General features: G+C 40.0%; 1 protein-coding gene across 8 annotated transcripts in view; it reads left to right on the top strand.

The window, feature by feature from the left end:
• LOC309364369 (contactin-4) overlaps positions 1 to 20151 on the top strand; it is a 528932-nt gene that overhangs the window by 321807 nt on the left and 186974 nt on the right. For 7 of the 8 annotated variants that reach the window (XM_081901475.1, XM_081901476.1, XM_081901468.1 and 4 more), the window contains one exon: positions 1351 to 1526. In XM_081901475.1, coding sequence (XP_081757601.1) covers positions 1351 to 1526 — 176 coding nt within the window. Of the gene's footprint in view, positions 1 to 1350; positions 1527 to 15928; positions 16115 to 20151 lie in introns of those variants that run through there. The other variant, XM_081901469.1, reaches the window with a different exon arrangement.

Below are 20151 nucleotides of genomic sequence, written 5' to 3'. Positions count from 1 at the left end.
ATGCCACACAATAAAAGATATCCTTTAAAGTGCCAAAATACTGTTTGTTACTAGCATGCATGGCAATGGGTTGGACTAGATGATCCTTGGGGTCCCTTCCAACTCTGCAAGTCTATGATTTTATGCCTAACAAGTATTGAATTTGTGACAACTAGTGATGCTTTGCATAGAATTAAAATCTAAAAGTTAATGGGGAAAGTGATGTTCAAAGAGCCAATGGAGAAGGTTAATAAGAGGAGTGACATGATCATAGCAATAATAGGAAAGAGATAAAAGGGTTTTATTTTCATTTAATTCATTTGTTTAATTTGAATACTGCCTTACAGTCAATCTCTTGAGGAGAAAAGAGACTAGGCAAGAAGACTTGGTAGACAAAAGGAAAGAGATAACAAAGCATGATAGGATCTGGACATTCCTCTTTCTGTGACTTTAAAAGGAAGGTCAATAAAGAAAAATTTTATTGTGCCTAAATAGTCTGAATAGACTTGTTTATTGAGAAATGAGGTTGATATTCTGAGCAGTAGATCTAAAAAATTATAAAGCATCTGTTTTGCAGTGAGGGAGTATCTTTGGACTTAATATAGGGGTATAAAGTAGTTTATAAATATGGAAGTTAATTCATGGTCAGTAGATTGTAACACTGAAATAATAGCATGAATAGCAGATTTAAAATGCTGTGTGTAAATGTGTATTACATTCACTTTATAAAGTATTCTGTTTTAAATAGTAAAGATTCTGCAACAAAGACTATAAATATGAAAATGTTTTAATCCAAACAATTTTTAAGTAAAATGTTTTGTTATATGAGTGTTCTCAAAACAACAACAACAACAACAATTTATACGGCATAAATTGAAATAAACCCACTCTGGACCTATTTTAGAAATTTATGGATTTTGCCCTGGGAAAATCAGTTTGGGGTACTTTTCATATCCTCTAGGAATTTCTGTGTTTCTATTGTATTATGTTTCCATCCCTCTGCTGTTTATACATTATAATCTAAATAAGAAGAGGTAATCAATGAAGGTGTTGGATACAATAGACCTTCCCTTAGTGTGGGGTGTTGGAGTGGATGATTTAGCCCTTGAGCTGTAAGATTCTGTAAAAATAAGTTATCACCCAGAGCATCAGCTTCAGTAAAAGCAGTACCACAACATAATGTAAACATTAATCAGGTTTGTGACTGACTGGTAAGATTACTTCTCAGGTTAAATGTTACATAACATTTCAGATTTATACAGGAAAATGTGTTTTCATGGTACTTAGGAAATAAAGAGAAGGTCATTTGTTGTGTTTCTCTCTCTCTCGCTCGCCGAGCAAAATTCAACCACTTCCACTTTTGTACCATAGGTGGAAGTTAAATGGAACCATTGTTGACATTGGTATGGATTACCGCTACAGTGTGGTTGAAGGCAGCTTGTTGATCAATAATCCCAATAAAACTCAAGATGCTGGAACATACCAGTGCGTAGCAACGAATTCATTTGGAACAATTGTTAGCCGAGAAGCTAAACTACAATTTGCGTGTAAGTAGCAACAATATCATATGGTAGATATTACTTTGTTGCAACATAATGTTGGGGTGGGGCTATTAAATTGATGTCTCTTTAAAGGTTCATATATACATAGCTCAATTTAGAATGTATCTTGATTCATAGGGTGTGTTATTTAATCTGTAAATAAGTAAACATTTTGATAGGTCTGGTTTACAGAAGAAATTAAAAAGGAAAAAAGTGTATGTAGTGAGAAATTATTAATAATTTGTGCACTATTAAGCTGTGAGAGGGAACCAAAGGCAGGTTGACCATCAGCAGTGCAGAAATGAGGGCAAAATAGCATTTGTTCACGGCACTGTTTTGCAGAGTGAAGTTTTCCTCCCATTGTAAGCAGTGTGGGGGAAATAAGAGGGGTGGGTTAAACCACAGAGCCTAGGATTTGCCGATCAGAAGGTTGGCGGTTCGAATCCCCGCGACGGGGTGAGCTCCACTTGCTCGGTCCCTGCTCCTGCCAACCTAGCAGTTCGAAAGCATGTCAAAATGCAGGAAGGTAAACGGTGTTTCCGTGCGCTGCTCTGGTTCGCCAGAAGCGGCTTAGTCATGCTGGCCAAATGCCCCGGAAGCTGTACGCCGGCCAATAAAGCGAGATGAGCGCCGCAACCCCAGAGTCGGTCACGACTGGACCTAATGGTCAGGGGTCCCTTTACCTTTACCTTTAAATCTACCTGGAGCTAGCCTGGATCTCTCCCATATGATGGATTTGGATCTTCAGAGCTGCCATTGGCATGCCTCCTTTTTGGTTTTTTGAACCTCAGCCTTCTTTTGTTGGTGTTGGGCCAGAGTATTGGAGATGTCCACAGAAGCAAGGAGGGGCGAATCTAACATCAGATCATCTTTCTCTCCCGACACTGGAGTTTTGTTAGCTTAAGTGCATCAGTTTTCAAAACATTTTTTTGTTTCAGAACTTCAAAAAGGCAAAACTTACAGTGACTTTTTATAACGTCGTGTGAGATCAAAGAAAGGCTGTAGATTACTCAGCACTGCTGACTGAGAAAAATGGCATTTGTCCTTCAACTTTATACGTCACTTACATAAAACCAGATTAGTTGTCTGCAAATGTTTGTTGTCCGTTCTGTTCTGAACTCCTGGATGTCACCCCCCCATGTTTTCGGCTGTCATATATGTCTATCAAAGTTAATTAATTAGTCAAAAGGTTTAAATCGATTTTTTACCCCTGCACCAAAGACATTTAGGCTGGAATCACATGTATACTTACAAGGGAGAAAACACCACTGAAAACCGTGGTAATTACTTCTGAGTCAGCATGCTGAGGTTGTGGTATCAGGTGACTGAAGACTGTACTCTTAGGTTGTTCTGATTTGCCTTACTTTATAGAGCATGGCGTGATATTACATAAATATGAACATACAATAAACTATGTATTTAAACCTATCTTATTACTCATTTACCTCTTTCTTTTTAGTAAAAAGCATTGCTTATACTGCTCAGTTTAGCCGTTTGAATTACAGTATTAATCTATTCGGTACTATGTTTTAAAGGCTACTAGCAGTTAGAAGTAATTCATATCAAGATTCTTGCTTGTGGATGTGACTTGGCTTGGACTCCCCAGCAACTTTGGGTGGCTTCCAACAGGATATTAAAAACACAAAGTGTTTAGCTAAAATGTTTTTAACATCAGGCATGCACATCCTGTTTTAGTTCCCTTCAATAAAAGGCTAGAATTACTCAGGTAAGACACTGTTCAGTATGGCCACCATATATATATATATATATGAATATGAATCAATTATAGACATCTGCTTCATTGCTTGCAAAAACACAAAGAGCTGGTTGTTGTCCTATGTCCCTGTGTTTGTGCGTGCGCACGCATATTCACTGGAATTGATGTGTATAATTGCCTCTTAAGTGAAACATTCCTAAGTTTCATAGAACATACTTTTTCAGTGAGCTTCCTGTTTGTGCCCTGTCACCGTTTCTCTTCCTTGGCCAGCATTTTATTTATGTAGTTGAATTATGCTGATTATATTGATGCTGAAAATTAAAATTGAAAATTAAAACATATACCGAAACAAAAGCCAATTTTTATGTCGGGCTTTATTGAAAAATGATTGGTGAAAAGTAATAGCTATTGGGAAGACAAAGTATTATATTTTTCAAAATAATTTACAGTATAATATCAGCTGCTTATATACTGATGGTGTTTGTTCAAGGACTGAAAATGTGCTCTTCTTGTGGAACATAGGTAATGAACAGCTTCTTGGAGACTAATAACTTTAGATGCTGGTTTGTCAGGGAGATTGCTTCATAAATACTTCTTCTTCCTCTTGAATCCTGGTGCTCTCCAGTACCTCAGACATCACAAATCAAATAAGTTCGCTATTCATCAAACTAAGTTTCTATACAGTGGTAGATTATTATTCAAAGCCAACTGCTTTGAAAAGATTTTGCTGTCATCATACCATGTGAGAAAGTTCCACACCAGCCTGACCATATATTCAAGCCACACAGAAGATGATAAAATGGCAAAAGCCATTAATTCAGCTAGGACTTGGCCACTTACTTAAACGGTTCACTGAGCTTAAAGAGCAATAATAAATAGCTAAATCATCCAGTGTCAAAATAAATGTGGGGGATATTGAATTGACATCAATAGGAGGTGCCCTTTTAACTACTGAACTTGACAGGTTTGGAGATTTTGCTCTTTGTGTCTTTTGATTTGTTTTGTAATAGAAAGAAAGAACTTTGAAGATTGTGAGCATGCTACATTAAAATATGTGTTTTGTTTAATTGGCATGTCATTGTAGACCCAAGAAAACATCTGGACTATAATAGAAGCTTTGATAGATGAGCAAGCATAAGCTTGGCTTGACTGATTTTTAATTAAGGAGGTTGCCTTAATAAGCAAAGTTTGTTCTTTAGCAATGAAGTGGCAAATGGTGACTTTCATACCCAGCACCTTCTTAACATTTATATCAAGTAAATGTCAGACACATCACTCACATTTTGATTTGAAATAGGATGAAAGGAGTGGGGGGCATGTTGTGTTGGGGGGCTTTTTCATTTGTTTTGTTTTTTCTCAAAAATATATATCAACTTATTTTGTCTGAGATGGCAAACAGAACTGTCTAGATTTTGAAATATCCTTGTTGGGTTAAGTTTATTACACATCATTTGCTTCTAAAAAGCAATAAAGATGTGCATCAATTTTAATAATGTATTCTTTTCAGTTCCAAAATGTATGTAATTCTAATAGAATAAAATGAACTGTAATGGACACTTCATGAATGTCCAAGCTGATTTCAGAGCACAAAGCCTCCTTCACTGAAGAAATGCTTTCTTTTTGGTTTTGTGTGAAGGAGAAATCTCAAAATACCACCCCCATACTAATAATTTGATGCACCACTAAAAAAGTTCATTTGACTTCAGTAGCTCCATGGGTTTCTATTTCTGCCAGTACAATAGTATTTATCCTGAATCTTACTTTGCTATTCAGGGACCTCTGTATTGACTGTTTTCATACTTGCAGCCCTTGACCTACTTGTAGATTCAGCGGCTGCTCCATGCTTCGTTTCCATCATACTATAAGATATTTATAGCATGGGAAAATATATTTATATTTATAAGATATTTATAGCTTGACTGTTGGAGGTTCAGTTAGTCTATCAGTCAGCACCTTTCACAGTTCCTCCTTTAATCTCTACCACCCATTATGTTGTTGATGACCTCTCTGCTTTCTTCCCTCTGATGCCGCATTTTAACTTCTGTGGCAAATTATACCCATCTAGCTTGGAGATAAAAGGCTGTCATTATACTCAAGGGTTAAATTTGAATACAAGGGCATCATTAAAAGATGTTGGTTCTCTCTCTCCCTCTGTCTCCTGGTTAAGGGCTAAATTATTTTTCATGTAGCTTATTCCCTGCAGATTAAACTCTGAAGTAGCTATTTAAGCTCTTGAGGAGGTCAGAGTGGATCAGCAATTATCCCTGAAATATGTATTTAGGTTACAAACTGATTTTGATAAAAGTGCTATATATGTGCCCTCAAATACTTGATATGTTATAATAATTAACATTTCAAATTTTCCTCATTGTTTCTTGACATGCTTTTTTTAAAAAAAAAATACAAAAGTAAGGAATAACTAATGAGATGTGGAATGATGATACTTTAAAAAACACACACCTTTGCTTGCAGTTGTAAAGATTCACAGAATTTAATTCTTCATAGCATGGTCAAATACTCATTGACTAAATCTTCCTATATCCATAAAATTGTAAGGTTGTCATCACTCAGCCCCTGTTGGAGGATTTGTAGTGCTTCATCACAATCCTGGATTTGCATGCAGTAAAATCCAAGAGGCCAAGAAAAAACGAGCTTAATAGTTGTACAGGGTGAGGAGGAAAACCTCAAGGGGGTGGCGGCAGGGATTTGGCAAGTTGAGTGAGAAGGGGCATAGCCCCTAATATTAATATGTGAAAGAAGTAATTCAGATTATGCTGTGATGGTTTTCCTGGATGGGGAAGCTTAGCATGGCACTGTTGTTTTCTGCTAGATATTAGCTTGATAGCTTAAATAAAGGACATAAAGACATTGGGTGATATCCAGTTGTCTTCTTCAACTGATAGAAGGCTGTTTGATCAGGTGGAAGCTAGTGGAAAGGGCAGAGGCATTTTTTGCTGATTTCCCCTATCCTTTCTAGCCATCTGTCCCTGGTGGTTGAGGACTCTTCAAAACATAAAACAGCATCATAGTGGTGCAGGAAACTGCAGGGAAGAGAGAGAATTGGCAAAAATAATCTCCCTCCCCCTTTCATGGAAGCCTTTGACATTTATCCATCGGTGGAAGAACACAACTGGATGCAAGCATTGATTTATTTTTTCAGAAACAAAATTCTGCAATCAGTTAGGCTACTTAAAGCATTTCGAAGTCAGTAGGCATTAAGCAGCCTAGCTGTTTACAGAACTGCAGCCTAAATCAACAAGGAACTAAGCCTATATCTGTAAGTGGGCAATATGCTGTTCATCCTATTCAGAAAGATGATCTTCGGAGCTATGAATTATTAACACATAACCGAGTAGCAAAATAAATAATTGATCTCCTAAAGTGCTGTGCAGCCTCCTCTCCTTCTGGTTTATTACATTTATTTCTTGTCTTACAGGCACCTATGGTGTTGGTTGGTACACTTTGATCCGTTTGCTCTGTGCTTGTGGCCATGAAAAAATCTGGTTGCTCATAAATTTTAGTTCTTAGTGCATGGGTTAACCTTTCAACGTTTGGGTTGGGGGGAGGGGGATGGAAGATCCTCCCTTGCTGTGTTTCACAAGGGCTTGTTGCAGTTCATCGTGAGGCTCTGTTGGTAGATTGGTTTTGAGTTAAGGGAGAGCTCTGAGCCCACTTTGATCATTCCATGCTGTCCAGTGCTTTTAAAGTGAAGCACCAATTTGTTTTGCTCTGGCCTGACCTCTTGGCTGATAGAGGAAGTCGCTCCATAATATCACGGGAATTAGTATATTGTGGCAGTATTGCAGCAAAGCCTTTCAGGGGCCCTATAGCTGTGTGCCTTATCACTCGTGGTGATTATTCATCAGGCAATGGTACTCTACGTTTTTTTAAAGCTACACGAGATCACATATAGCTTTCAGTTGTTCATGAATCTTTCAGTGGAAATTTGTTTCATGTTGGTACAAAACTAAATCAGATTTAGGAATAGATTTTTTAAGAAAAGAAGGAAAGCTTACGCATGGGGTTCAGATAAACATCTGCACACGCCATGCTTCTGTGAGTTGCAAGAGCTCAGTCATAAGAAATGGGCAGTGGCCTTTTCCTCAACGGCTGGAGGAGGCAGCAAAGAAAGAACTGTGTGAGTGGAGGGGGCCCCTTTCCCCATCCTCTGTGAAACTCAACAAACCTACTGCATCTCGAACTGGGTGTGGAGAGTGAAGAGGGACTGCCCGAGGAAGGTACCATCCACCTTGGGCCTGTCCATAAAAAGCAAGCCTGGAGTGAACAACTGGGGTGATATCCACTGTTTCCAGGAACCCGTCTCATTGTGAGACACTTGTGGGTGAGCAGAGAGTTTGTTTGAAACCTGGGTGAGAACCCAGAGGCTTAGAGGGAGTGTGTGCCAAATGGAAAATGAATTAATATACACACACGTGTGTGTGTGTGTGTGTGTGTGTGTGTAACTTTGTAACATTTTTCTGTTGTTGTTTAGTCGTTTGGTTGTGTCTGACTCTTCGTAACCCCATGGACCAGAGCACGCCAGGCACTCCTGTCTTCCACTGCCTTCCGCAGCTTGGTCAAACTCATGTTAGTAGCTTCGAGAACACTGTCCAACCATCTCGTCCTCTGTCGTCCCCTTCTCCTTGTGCCCTCAATCTTTCCCCATGTCAGGGTCTTTTATGTAGCTATATTTTGGTAACTTGACCGTTGTTGATTTAGTTGTTTACACCGCTTAGAGATATTTTAAATATATTAAGTGGTATAGAAATTAAATAGCCAATAAACATACAGTAAACCTGTAAGTCCTCAGCCATCTAGGATTAATTCTAACTTCTTTTGTTTTAGAAATTATGTTCATGTGAAATGTATTTTTTCTTTCTGTATGATTTGCAGCTAGTAGATATGAAGAGAATTTGGTCTAATATTTCCAAGAGTTAAGCTTGAAGAGGGTTTTGTATTGTTCCCAAGCCTGGTGCCTGCCCCTTTCTCTGCCATGCCATGACAAGGGCACATGGGGCCACAGGAATACACACAGGGTCTGTGTTCCTTTGGAGAATAAAAGACACAGCGGAGACTGCCATGCTTTAAGAAATAGGGTTTATTTGCCTATTTACACCTTCAGTCTTCATGGAGGAAGTCCAGATCTTACATCATGCACATTTCTGAAGACAGCAGCACAAATAATCTTCAGGCTGCTTTCCTCAAAGATGGATCCCATCTGCCCCCCTTCCTTCTTCCCAGAAACCCCTTGCCCTCTCCCAGAGCAACCTTCCAAATCTCCAGGGTCCTTGTCTTGTTAAAGACGCTCTATGGGCCCTCAGTGGCTCTCTATTGTTCCCTTAATGGCCCTAGCTTGGTCAGACTACCCAGGCTACCCTTTGCATCTTATATTTCTCGTTTCCCGCCCCAAATAATCGCAATCCTAGAATTTATTAATTTCTATGTTTCTCTAAAGTCTACAACAGTATTTTCTTTTCTCCCTGAAGAGAGTTGTAGCACTAACCCATTGGTTCCATTTGCTATCCTGCTATTCAAACCATCCAAACAAACCTATGTTTGTGGTGGTGAGGGGCGTTCCTTTAGATTCAAATAATCAGAATTAGTCTATAACCCAAAGTTTGGTTGACTCTTTTTGGACTGCAAATGTTACTTGCGTCATCATTACTTTCAGAAAATGGTTATACTATGTAAAGGAGAAAGGTAAAGGACCCCTGGATGGTTAAGTACAGTCAAAGGCGACTATGGGGTTGTGGCGCCCATCTCACTTTCGGGCCGACAGAGCTGGCGTTTGTCCATAGACAGCTTTCCGGGTCAGGTGGCCAGCATGAATAAACCCCTTCTGGTGCAATGGAACACCATAACAGAAGCCAGAGCATACAGAAACACTGTTTACCTTCCCACTGCAGCGGTACCTATTTATATACTTGCACTGGTGTGCTTTTGAACTGCTAGGTTGGCAGGAGCTGGGACAGAGCAACGGGAGCTCACCCTGTTACGAGCATTCGAACCACCAACCTTCCGATCAACAAGCCCTAGGTTCAGTGGTTTAGACCACAGCGCCACCCGCATCCCCTATGGTTATACTACACCTAGTGATCATGCTGTGTGATTCCTCCCAAGTGAACTCCACTTGGACTCCCCTGTGGAAAAGATAAATAATAAAAATGGTTAATTAGGAAAATACTTTTTAAAAGTTAGTCATAACATTTGTTTATTTATTTACTGGGTCAACAAATGCCATTATTGTTAAGGGATGCCTTCTAATTCACACAGAAAAACAAATAACTATGCATTTTGTTCTGAAGGATAAAATTTGTATGTCTCATACATAAGTACTGACGAAGAGGAATCCTCGCGGACAAGCAACCAAAGTATACCATCTCAGAGAAAATAAGTGAAATGTACTTGATATGCAGCAGATATTGATCCCATGTAATGATACCTTTGAAACAACTTTATTATCCTGAATGATTGACATTGGATCCTTCATTTTATTTGATGGATGTTGCTGCCGTAAAACGACAGTTGTTCATACCAATATTATTGAGCTGCCAGAATTTGAAGGACTGATTGATTGAAAAAGCCACTGGACTTTTTACTATTTTAAAACTAGTGTGATTCAGAAGCTAGGTAACTGACTCGGGGACACTCTGAAAAATTACATTTCCCTGCACAAAGATTAATCTCAGACCACATGGATCAGGAGAGTAGATAAGCATAGTGACTTCACTTACTGGCTTGGCAGTCAATATATTTGTGTTGTCATAAAAAGAGTTATGTCAAACCTTATATTTCAGAGTATTCACTTATTGCTACTGTTTATTTCCTTTGTGGAGATGTATGAGGTGATCATCAGGAATGACTCCTAATAATCCATTGCATTTTAGGGTCATGTTATTATCCTAATTTAGGTCATTTGGATTACACCCCTGAGCTGTAGTGGATTGGAAGAAGCACACAAATGTCCGACAAGCAGGAATGGGTGGTCCTGGCAGTATGTGTCAAAGGGAGAGGAGGAATGGGAGGAGATGCTGAGACTGTTGGCAAAAGGGTCTGAGTAGTTGGCTAGGAGACCCCCACCCCACCCAGCTGCTGCTGGACATTCAAGCAGTGGAGGGAGAGTCATGCAAGCCAGCCTCCAGCCCACATGCAGTGAACCCTGCCAATATATTCAGCAAACATGGAGCTAACCATTGGCTTGCCAAATTCAATTCTTGTTCTGGTTGCATTTTTGGTACGTCTTGCTTGTTCTGGCTGTTGGATGATCTTGATTGTTGCATCCCACATACATGATCTTGATGTCTGCATCCCACGTCAACTGGAGTGTATACCACCAGGTGGTCTAAATCAGGAGTTGATGGGTTTTGTTGGGGAAGAGACTGGGTGAGGTAGAGATGGAACAGTTTTTTTGCAGTAAGACTGCCATGGGACTAACATGACATGTATTCTCACTGCATACATATTCATCCTGTACGTTTGTATTGAAACCTTTTTGTAGAAATCTGTTTCCATTGTTTTTACCTGCAAAGTCTTCTGACCCTGTAAAAGCTACTCTGCTCAGAGATGGTGTGTGAAACAATATAGTATGCTATGAAACATCTCACGGAGGATATGAAGGATATAGCTATCATTACAAATGTACCTACATTTATAATTTTATTTGTATGCTGCCTTTCCATAGTTCAGACTTACAATATGAAAAAGAACACACAATTATAAACTAACAAAAATAGTCATAAACAATACATAGAACAAAGAAATACACAGCCAAATTGGAAAAACCCCACATAAATCATAATGATATAAAGATGCAAAAATTAATATCAATAAGAACAACAACCCCCACCTAACAAAAATGCCTAAGCAATACTCCAACCCTACTCATTAGTTATGGGTCATGTACAAACTATATATAATCTCCATTTGCAAAGGCAATATGCTTCTGAATACCAGTGGCTAAGGAACACAAGTTTGTACGACTGCACTCATGTCCTTCTTGTGTGGCTTTGGGCTTTATGGAGTCTGCAGAGGACAGACACACTTGAAGACCAGCTACTGCTAACCACCACCACCAGAATTCAATTCCTTTAAATTCACAAACCATCCTAAATAAGCTTTTACATTTAAGAGCAAAGTAAGTTTTTAAAATATGATAGAGATAGATAGATGATAGATAGATAGATGATAGATAGATATAGATAATTTACTTCCCACAAGTGATTAGCTTTAGGGTAGTTTCATGTATTTTCAGTGGTTGATTCACTGAGTAGCTGAAAGGAGTAATTTTATTCAGTGTAGTGCAGCGTACAAGGAGATAAGTCACACGTTACCAAGATCGATTTTTGTGAACAGAGAGAGCTCATAAATTTGACAGTCTTGTTCACTGAAGTTGATTTGTGCGTTGTGTGAGTTCCCTGCATATGCTATGCTGCTTGTGGAAGGAGACCATTCATGTGAGCTCTTAGGCATGCATAACGGTGACCAGATAATAGGGATATGTGACTCTTTGCAACATGCTAGCCAAGTCAGCATCTTCTGCACATATTCTGTTTATCAAATTTATCCATAGACTATCCATTTACACCCTTGGCAAATACGTTGTGTTTTTTTTTATCTCTGTAAGCCCTGAGCTATACTTTTATTATGAATTCAATTCAAAGGGCAGGTTGTTCCTAAACTATTGAACATACAAACTAGTTGCATCCCTAATTATGCCCTTCCTCCTCTAGGGAGGGGTGTAAAATTTGGCATCCTCTTCCTAATGCAGCATTTATTTCAGTTTTTCAGTCTCTCTACCTTACCTATTTTCATTATACAAGTGGGATAGAGCAGCTCTGCCAAATACATTTCTCTTCCTGTTCTGCTTCTTCAAAAACCCGTCTGAAAGAATCACCCTATGCTCTGAGTACTTATATGATAAGTGTGGGTCCACATCCTTTTAACTCTGCACTCACTGTGCCCTCAACTGTTCTAGCAATAGATGTGGGAAGCTGCCTGAGCTGAGCTCTGAGTCAGGAACTATGGAAGTTCCAGCCATGGAATCAAGGGTATTTCCAAATGTGGGATGGGTTTTATGAGGTAGGGGAGGATATATTAATTGAAATTTATCCTTCCAGGTGCACACATGTGTGGCTTGAACCGTGTTTTAAATTCCCACCCTTGGCAGCAAAATCAAAAGAATAGGAATTAGGCTGCAAAGCCTTGTCTTGAGCAAGCTATGAAGTAAGCTGGCTTCCCCCGTCTTACCCCACTTAACAAAGAATCAGGCGGCAACTTGTAAAGTAAGTTTAAAAATAAGATTTACTTAATTTATAATCATGCATTGGTTCACAGAAAACACAGCAGTATAAACTATAGGAGTGACTGGGCAGGACTGAACTGTGGTGACTGTCGTTTTCTGTAATTAGTACAAGTTTTATTATTTTTTCAGTTGCTCCAATAAATGCATGTGTCAGGGTTTCAGGGAGAGAAGGGCAGATGGGGGAGGAGACAGAGAGCGAGGGGGAAGAATCCCAGAGAGACGAGGAGGAGGATGACAATGACCAAAGGTCGTCCATGAGTCTGTCCAGTGAGTCAGAGGACTCCCAAAAGGGGGCCCTCCTGGTCAGACCAAGGGGAGCCCAAGGGGGAAGCAATCAGGAGCAGGGGAGCGAAGGGAGAGCCCCCAGTGGGAGTGGGAGATCGGAGCCGGTTTCTCCGCCGGAACGGAGTGAAGGGGGTGGAGTTACCAGTGTGTCAGAGGGAGCAGAGCAAGAAGGAGACAGGGGGAGGAGATCGGAGCAGGGCGCTCTGCCGGAAGGGGCGGAGAGTAGCACCGGGAGCAGTGTAGCGGTCGAGAGAAAGGTCAGAAGCAACGTACGCGCGCCAAGTTCAAATGTGGAGGCGCGCGGAAGTGAAGAGAGCCCTGGGGAGGAGCCCGGCCCCAAAGCGCGAAGGAGGGGGGAAGAGGCGTCAGAGGATTCAGCCTCGGGCGAGTCCCGGCGGGAGGGAACCCAGGGGGGCAGAAAGACCCTGCGGAAGAGGAAGGAGAGGAAGAGGTGGTCTAGCACAAGCCTCTTAAACTGGTGTAGAGGCGGTACCGACTCAGAGGGGACTTCAGCGGTCTAATGTTACAGACGTAGAGCCACGGAGATGGAATGTATAAGGAGCAATGATCTTCAATAAAGACTTTTGTAAATAAACTGGATTGGACTTGGGTCTCTTGTGAGCTGGGACCAACGGGTGGCTCTGACAGCATGTTTTGCATATCTAATCACTATTTGATAATATTTTATCAGTCAATTGAAGAAATTTTCTTTGACCAATCAAATGCCAGCTAGAATATAGAACTGGAACATTCTGAATAACAACCTTAATAATAAAAAACACAAAATAAAATAAGAAACCCAAAATGCATTAGTATTGCCCAGAAAAATCACTTGTGTTTTCAAGAAACATAATGTAAGACCTTAAACTATTTATAACCTATTTCAGAGAAGAATTATTACTTCAACGAGGACCAAATAGTTTTCAAAAGACCAGTAAAAGCTACTGCAGTAAATACAGTACCAATTCTGAAGGGAATGTGCCCAAGGCTGGGGGGCGGTGGGCGGTGGACAAAAGTACACCCCAAATTTCCTCCAATGGGAAAAACCTGCATATCTCTAATGAAAAGAATTAGAGCCTTTGGTCAATCGCCTATTCTATAAACAATTAGCATCCACTTGTCTGATTGCTTGGCAACAAAGCAACCAGAAAACAAAAGCCAGGCACATCCTGGTATAATGCCTGGATGCCAGGGTGTGGTCAGAAGCCATATAATTCAGCAACATTTCTGAAGCAATGCAGATCTTGGTCTTGGCAATTCTTGGTTTGGAGATCACTTTACTGAGTTCAATGAAATACAGTGGTACCTTGGTTCTCAAACTTAAACTGTTCCGGAAGTCCGTTCCAAAACCAAAGCGTTCCCAATCCAAGGCACGCTTTTCCATAGAAAGTAATGCAAAATAGATTAGTCTGTTCCAGACTTTAAAAAATAACCCCTAAAACAGCAATTTATCATGAATTTTACTGTCTAATGAGACCATTGATCCATAAAATGAAAACAATAAACAGTGTACTGCAGCCACACAATCAATCAATCAATCAATCAGTCAGTCAGTTGCTGAACTGGGTTCCACACAGTCACAGAAACAGAACAAAAAGAGCCACAAAAATGCAAAATAAATAGCAAAAACTGACAGACCTCAGCGTAACTCTCAAAACTTTTGAGAAAAGTTCTCAAATCAAAACACTTACTTCCGGGTTTGCAGTTTTTGGGTTCCAAGTTGTTTGAGTACCAAGGCATTTGAGAACCAAGGTAGGTACATAGATAGGTAGGTAGGTAGGTAGGTAAGTAAATAAGTAAGTGAATATGTAGCACCTTTATCCCTAAAGATTTTGAAGTGGCAAAGGCAATCTGCTCCCAGTGTTCTTGTTCCTGAATGTACACTCCTGGATGATGGTCGTTGGTCAGAGGCATTTTGAAAATAAATTTTAAAAGTGCAATAGCTGTATTGTGTTTTTTATGTGTTGGGGCATCCTGCTGCTATCGATTAACTGGTGTAAGTGAACTTCCATTCTAGCAATATCAGCCAGTGATTTGGTAACCTGCTGAAATTCAGGTTGGGACTCCCATGGGCACATTGTCCAAGTCACTATAGTAGAGAAGAGTTTGGTCACCTGTTTCACTTTACCCATCTCACATTGATAACAGGAGAGTTGAGCTAAGCAGACTCAAGTGAGTGCAGAAATACAGGTAATTGCATTGCATGCTTATGCAAGCTTTTTCAGACTAGCCTCCCAGATGCTTGCAAATTATCTTGTCATTTAATTAGGTCCTTTCACCTGCATTAAAATGTAAAATATGACAGCACCCCTAAAACTACAGGTTTGTGTCCTGCGGTACCATGGTACTGTTGTAAGATCGAGTCCCTGCTGAATACTTGCTCTTCAAATATTGCTTGCTGCAAATTGTAGCGAGAAAACAAGTTTTCAGGAATGTATTTTTTTACAGTAAGATATTCCCCAAGAAAGTTGTCCAGGGGGTATTCATTTAGCATTTATTCATTATTCATGTATCATCACACAAGCATCTTGAAGATTAAGTGTGGGGAAAGGCAAAGCTCATGATAGCACAGATGGTACAGGTGAAATGTGCACAGCAAAGGAGCTGTAAAGAGCATGTGAGAATGAATTGTGTTTGGAAAAATCTGCTGCGCTGGGAATACCAGGAGTCCAAATCTAACACTTAGTTAATAGCATAATGCCAGGAGAGACCTGCATAGCTAGCAGTATGTGGCACCAGGGACTATGAGCAATCACAAACATGCTGGTTCTAAACAGGCAGGCAAAGCGAAGTTTTATTCTGCCGTTGAAGACTGTGAAAAATAATAATATAGTGAGGAGATTGGGGGGAAAGGCAAGCTGGAGGGCGGGGGGGGGGGACTCAACCCAAAATTTCTATTTGAGACCTTTTGGTCTGTTCTGGGAAGGGCAGGAAAGAGGAAATGGATCTCAACTCTGTGGGGTGTAAAACTTATAGCAGTCAAGTACAACATTCCTACAGTGAACATGTTAGGAGGTGTTTTGTACCACTCAGGAGAAGACTTTCTGTTTCCTTCTGAGCTGGGACAGACTTCCACTACACGTGACTTGAAGAGGGTGTAGTCTGTTGTACTAGCATGGAGGAGCACATGGCCTCCATGTTCTGATCAGTGTGTGTTCTCCATTTTGTATGTTGCTGTGTGTTTGGAGAAGTCACTGCTTAGCCGCAGTCACTTGGGACTAACTTCTTTCTGGAATAGTTCTAGTTGTTATGTAACCTAAGCCTGCCTTCAGGGGTAACCTGAATGAATCTGTGAGGAAACTACTTTTATATTAACGTTAATCAGACTCTTGTGTTTATTCTTTTTAAGAGGGATTAGAAGGGATTTTACCAGGAAAGAATCTTTAATAGTAAGACTCAGATGAGTCAGCAATAAGGTGGTGGCTGCGTAATTTGAAAGGGGGGTGTTTGGAACTCTGCTAGAATATGGAACTTGCTAGTGCAAGTTAAGAAGGATCTCATTAAATAATATATCCTCTCCTGCCTCCCTAATAATCCCAAACTCAACTGTCGCTAATCCTGACATGCAAATATCCCCATGTGGTTCTGAAAAAATGTGGTTCACAGGCTGTAATTCTTACAGCCCTAAAAATTCTCTCCTCACCCACAATCTTACTATTATTGCTTGAGCCCCAGCCTCACTCCACCTGTATGGAGATTATAACTGTGGTCTACATTATAGGGCTGCTTGTATGAAACGCTGAGAAAGTATTAAAAGACTGCTTTTAGGGTGCATTTATATAAAGCATTTCAAATGGTAACATGGGGGCCCAAACAGTCTATTCCTAGTTCATATGCCTTTCACATGCTTTCATCTCATTATTGCCACAGTCTGAGGTTTCATAGCATTGCTGAGTTGGAAGGAACCCCTCCAAGGGTCATGTGTTCCCAATCCCCTGCAATGCAAGAATCAAAAACCTTTGTTGTGGTGGTGGTGTTTTAGGAATCTGCATGGAAATGTGTATGTATTTAAATATTCTAAACTACTTTATTTTTTTAAAAAATGCATTTCTCAACTTTCTCTCTCTCTGAGAGAGAACTATGTTAGGAAGTTCCAATCCAGCAATAAAGTTCCAATCTGGCCATTAGTCTGCCAGGTGCAAATCAGGTTGGTTTGTGTCATTGTTTGAAAACATCAAGTACTGTGCTGCTTTATCATCCCTGTGACAGTGGTGACACATTATTCAGCTGCATCAGACTTCCATTTCCCAGACTTTTTGTCAGTTCCCCCAACAGGTTTTTATGGTTGAGTGCAGATCGGGATTATAATTTTGCCGTTTTGGGAAGCTGCTCTCAAGACTGAGCAATTGCAGTAGGGAATTTTTGTCCATATTGCCTTTTAGGACCATTTCAGTATAATCATGGTAGTATTTTGGGACATGCTGTTATCATGCAAAGGGGACAGATTACCATCTCTCTAGTCTTCTGAACCATATTGCCAAGTAGTAATTTTTATTTTCTTTATAGATGTTATATAAGAGATTTCAGTCTTAAATATTTTATAACTTCTTAAAAACAATCAGCCCCAAATTTATATACAGATGCAGATGCTGAGCACTTAGAATTAAACTATGCACATTAGCAGAAATTATAGAGAGCTTTGCTTTATTTGCTCAACCGTAAAACATTTAACCTCTGAATCTGCTGTTTTATGTACTCATAATTTTAATATGTAACTAACAGTGAACTATCACCCACTTCAGTATTGCCGGAAGTTCATTGTGAAGTGTTTTGTTTTGTTTTTTACCTGGGGAGGTGAACATCATGTTTTGCTCTGGTTTTTTTTTTTTTAAATGCTTTCGGTAAATATTATAGCAACTATGCTTGAAAGCACTTTCTCCACAATCATTTTTAATTCAGTGAGCTAAGTAAAAGCTATGCTAAGATGGGATGTTAGGAACCAGCACATTCCTTCAGAGAAGAAACAGTTGTTATCACGTTTCACTGTTTCCAATCGCAAAGTCAGAGGAGTCTCTCTTATCAACCAGGGGGCTGACCCATTTTGTTCACTTCTTTGCTTTCCTGTATGTTTACTAGAATGGAAGTCCAAACCACAAGGATTTAGGTCATTATCAGGTCTTCCTTTCTGTCACCTTCATCCTAGCTTCTAAACAGCAGCCTAAAAAAGGTAAAGGACCCCTGACAGTTAGGTCCAGTCGCATATGACTCTGGGCTTGCGGCTCTCATCTTGCTTTAGTGGCCAAGGGAGCCGCTGTTTGTCCACAGACGGTTTTTTCGGGTCATGTGGCCAGCATGACTAAGCCGCTTCTGGTGAAACCAGAGCAGTGTACGGAAACGCCGTTTACCTTCCTGCCAGAGCAGTACCTATTTATTTACTTGCACTAGTATGCTTTCAAACTGCTAGGTTGGCAGGAGCTGGGACTGAGCAACGGGAGCTCACCCCATCACGGGGGATTCGAACTGCCGACCTTCTGATTGGCAAGCCCAAGAGGCTCAGTGGTTTAGATCACAGCGCCACCCTCATCCCAAAACAGCAGCCTACTTTGAAGACATAGCCTCCCTATCACCATGTTGATTTAGACTGTGAGTTTGGGGCATAGAAGGCCTAAATCACAGGCATTAAATCACCAGGAGATTTCTGTTTTGAATTAGTGCTAAATGTAGTCTAGTGTTGCCTCCAGTGTGCTTTCTGATTCTTTTGGACAACAGCTCTCATCAGCCTCAGCCAGATGGGAGTTGTAACCCAGCAGCTGAAGGGTGCCAGGTTGGATAAGGCTGTAACAACAGATTATGTTAGGGATGGAAAAAACCACTGCATTTTTCCACTAGTGCCAGTCAGTGGTAAGGCATTAGCAGAGACAGGAAGATGCCTTACGTGATAACATAAGGCACAACAAGTTTACAACATAGGTAAGTATGGGAAGAAAGACATTCCTACTTTCAACACCTTCATGTGTGCCCTCTTGGATATTTTTTTTAATTGAATTGCATATTCTTCTGTTTTAATGTACCTTTGGTGGATGTTACTCATTTTCAAATTATATTTTATGTGATTATAATATGCCGTGAAGTCACTCAATATGAATTAGATAGACAGATGGATAGATAGATTTAAAATAATACTAACGTTGGACCGCTGTTTTGGGGGAGAAATGTAGATCACACAATGTCTAGTTGCACTCTGCTTAATGTTTTGCTGAAAATCAAGATGTCTAATTGGCCCTGATAAAACCAGCCCAGGAACTCCTTGCCTTCCCTCTTTGCAACCCTTGTGTGCAGAATTAAGAATTGTGTGCCACTTAAGTGACACAGTAAGAGCTCTTCTTCCTGTGTCAAGACTATTTAATTCTATTCCCTGGAGCTCTTATATATCTTTTCCAATAACAAATATTTTGTGCTAAACTGAATGTACTAAATTGGCTTGTGAGAGCAGGTTTTTATTTTATTTTATTTTTTAAAAAACATGCATATATACTTCACACATTTTCCTACTCAGACACAGTTAGTTGCTGCAGCTTTTCAGACGTGTTCAGACTAATTGTGTTTTTATTGTTATATTTATCTTCCTTTTAGTTTTTGTTTTGTGCGTGGTTTTGCTAATTTAGATGTTTCCGCTGGTGAATTTGATGGATTGTGTGTTCTGTAGCATTCAGAGGATGCTATAAAGTAAAGGACTGCTCTGTTTTTGTTTTCAGACCCCACAGCCCATATAGTGCACACAGGTGTAAATCTTGGAAGTGTAGCTGCTCTTCAAGGTCCTAAGCAGATGTTTTCCCCATTCAGTGATAAGTTTACTAGTCATGCTTTATATTAGCCTTCTGCAGTCTTTGGCCCCTAGATGCTGTTGGATTAAAATCCCAATCATCCTCAACCAGCATGGTCAATAGTCAGGGACGAGAGTTAAACTAACCCTAGGCTGTTAACTGGACTCATGGTTCTTGATGTTATTTATTTAAATTTATATACTACCCTTCATCCAAAGACCTCAGGGCAGTTCACAAATTGGACACTGTCACAAGGTGCCCTCACAGCAATCTACATGAAGCACTAAAAACAATGTACTGTAAGTACAAATCCTAAAATACAGTTTTACACCACAGCAGCAAAACAATTACAAAACCAATCCCATAAAGAGGCCAGAACTGAAGCATGCATTCACACCTTCTAATCTTTGTTGCTGTGATAGGATATGTTTTACATCAGCACACAGTCTCTGCACTACTGCAAATGTGGCATTTGAGATGAAACAGTAGAATACATTCTATGAAAGGTTTAGCATCTTGTACTTGCAAGTGTGATGGAAGGACTCAAGACTTTAAAAGAAGCAG

The sequence above is a fragment of the Podarcis melisellensis genome, assembly GCF_964234715.1.
Source record: "Podarcis melisellensis genome assembly, chromosome: 2".
Classification (NCBI taxonomy): Eukaryota; Metazoa; Chordata; class Lepidosauria; order Squamata; family Lacertidae; genus Podarcis; species Podarcis melisellensis.
This window is presented reverse-complemented; position numbering and strand designations above follow the sequence as displayed.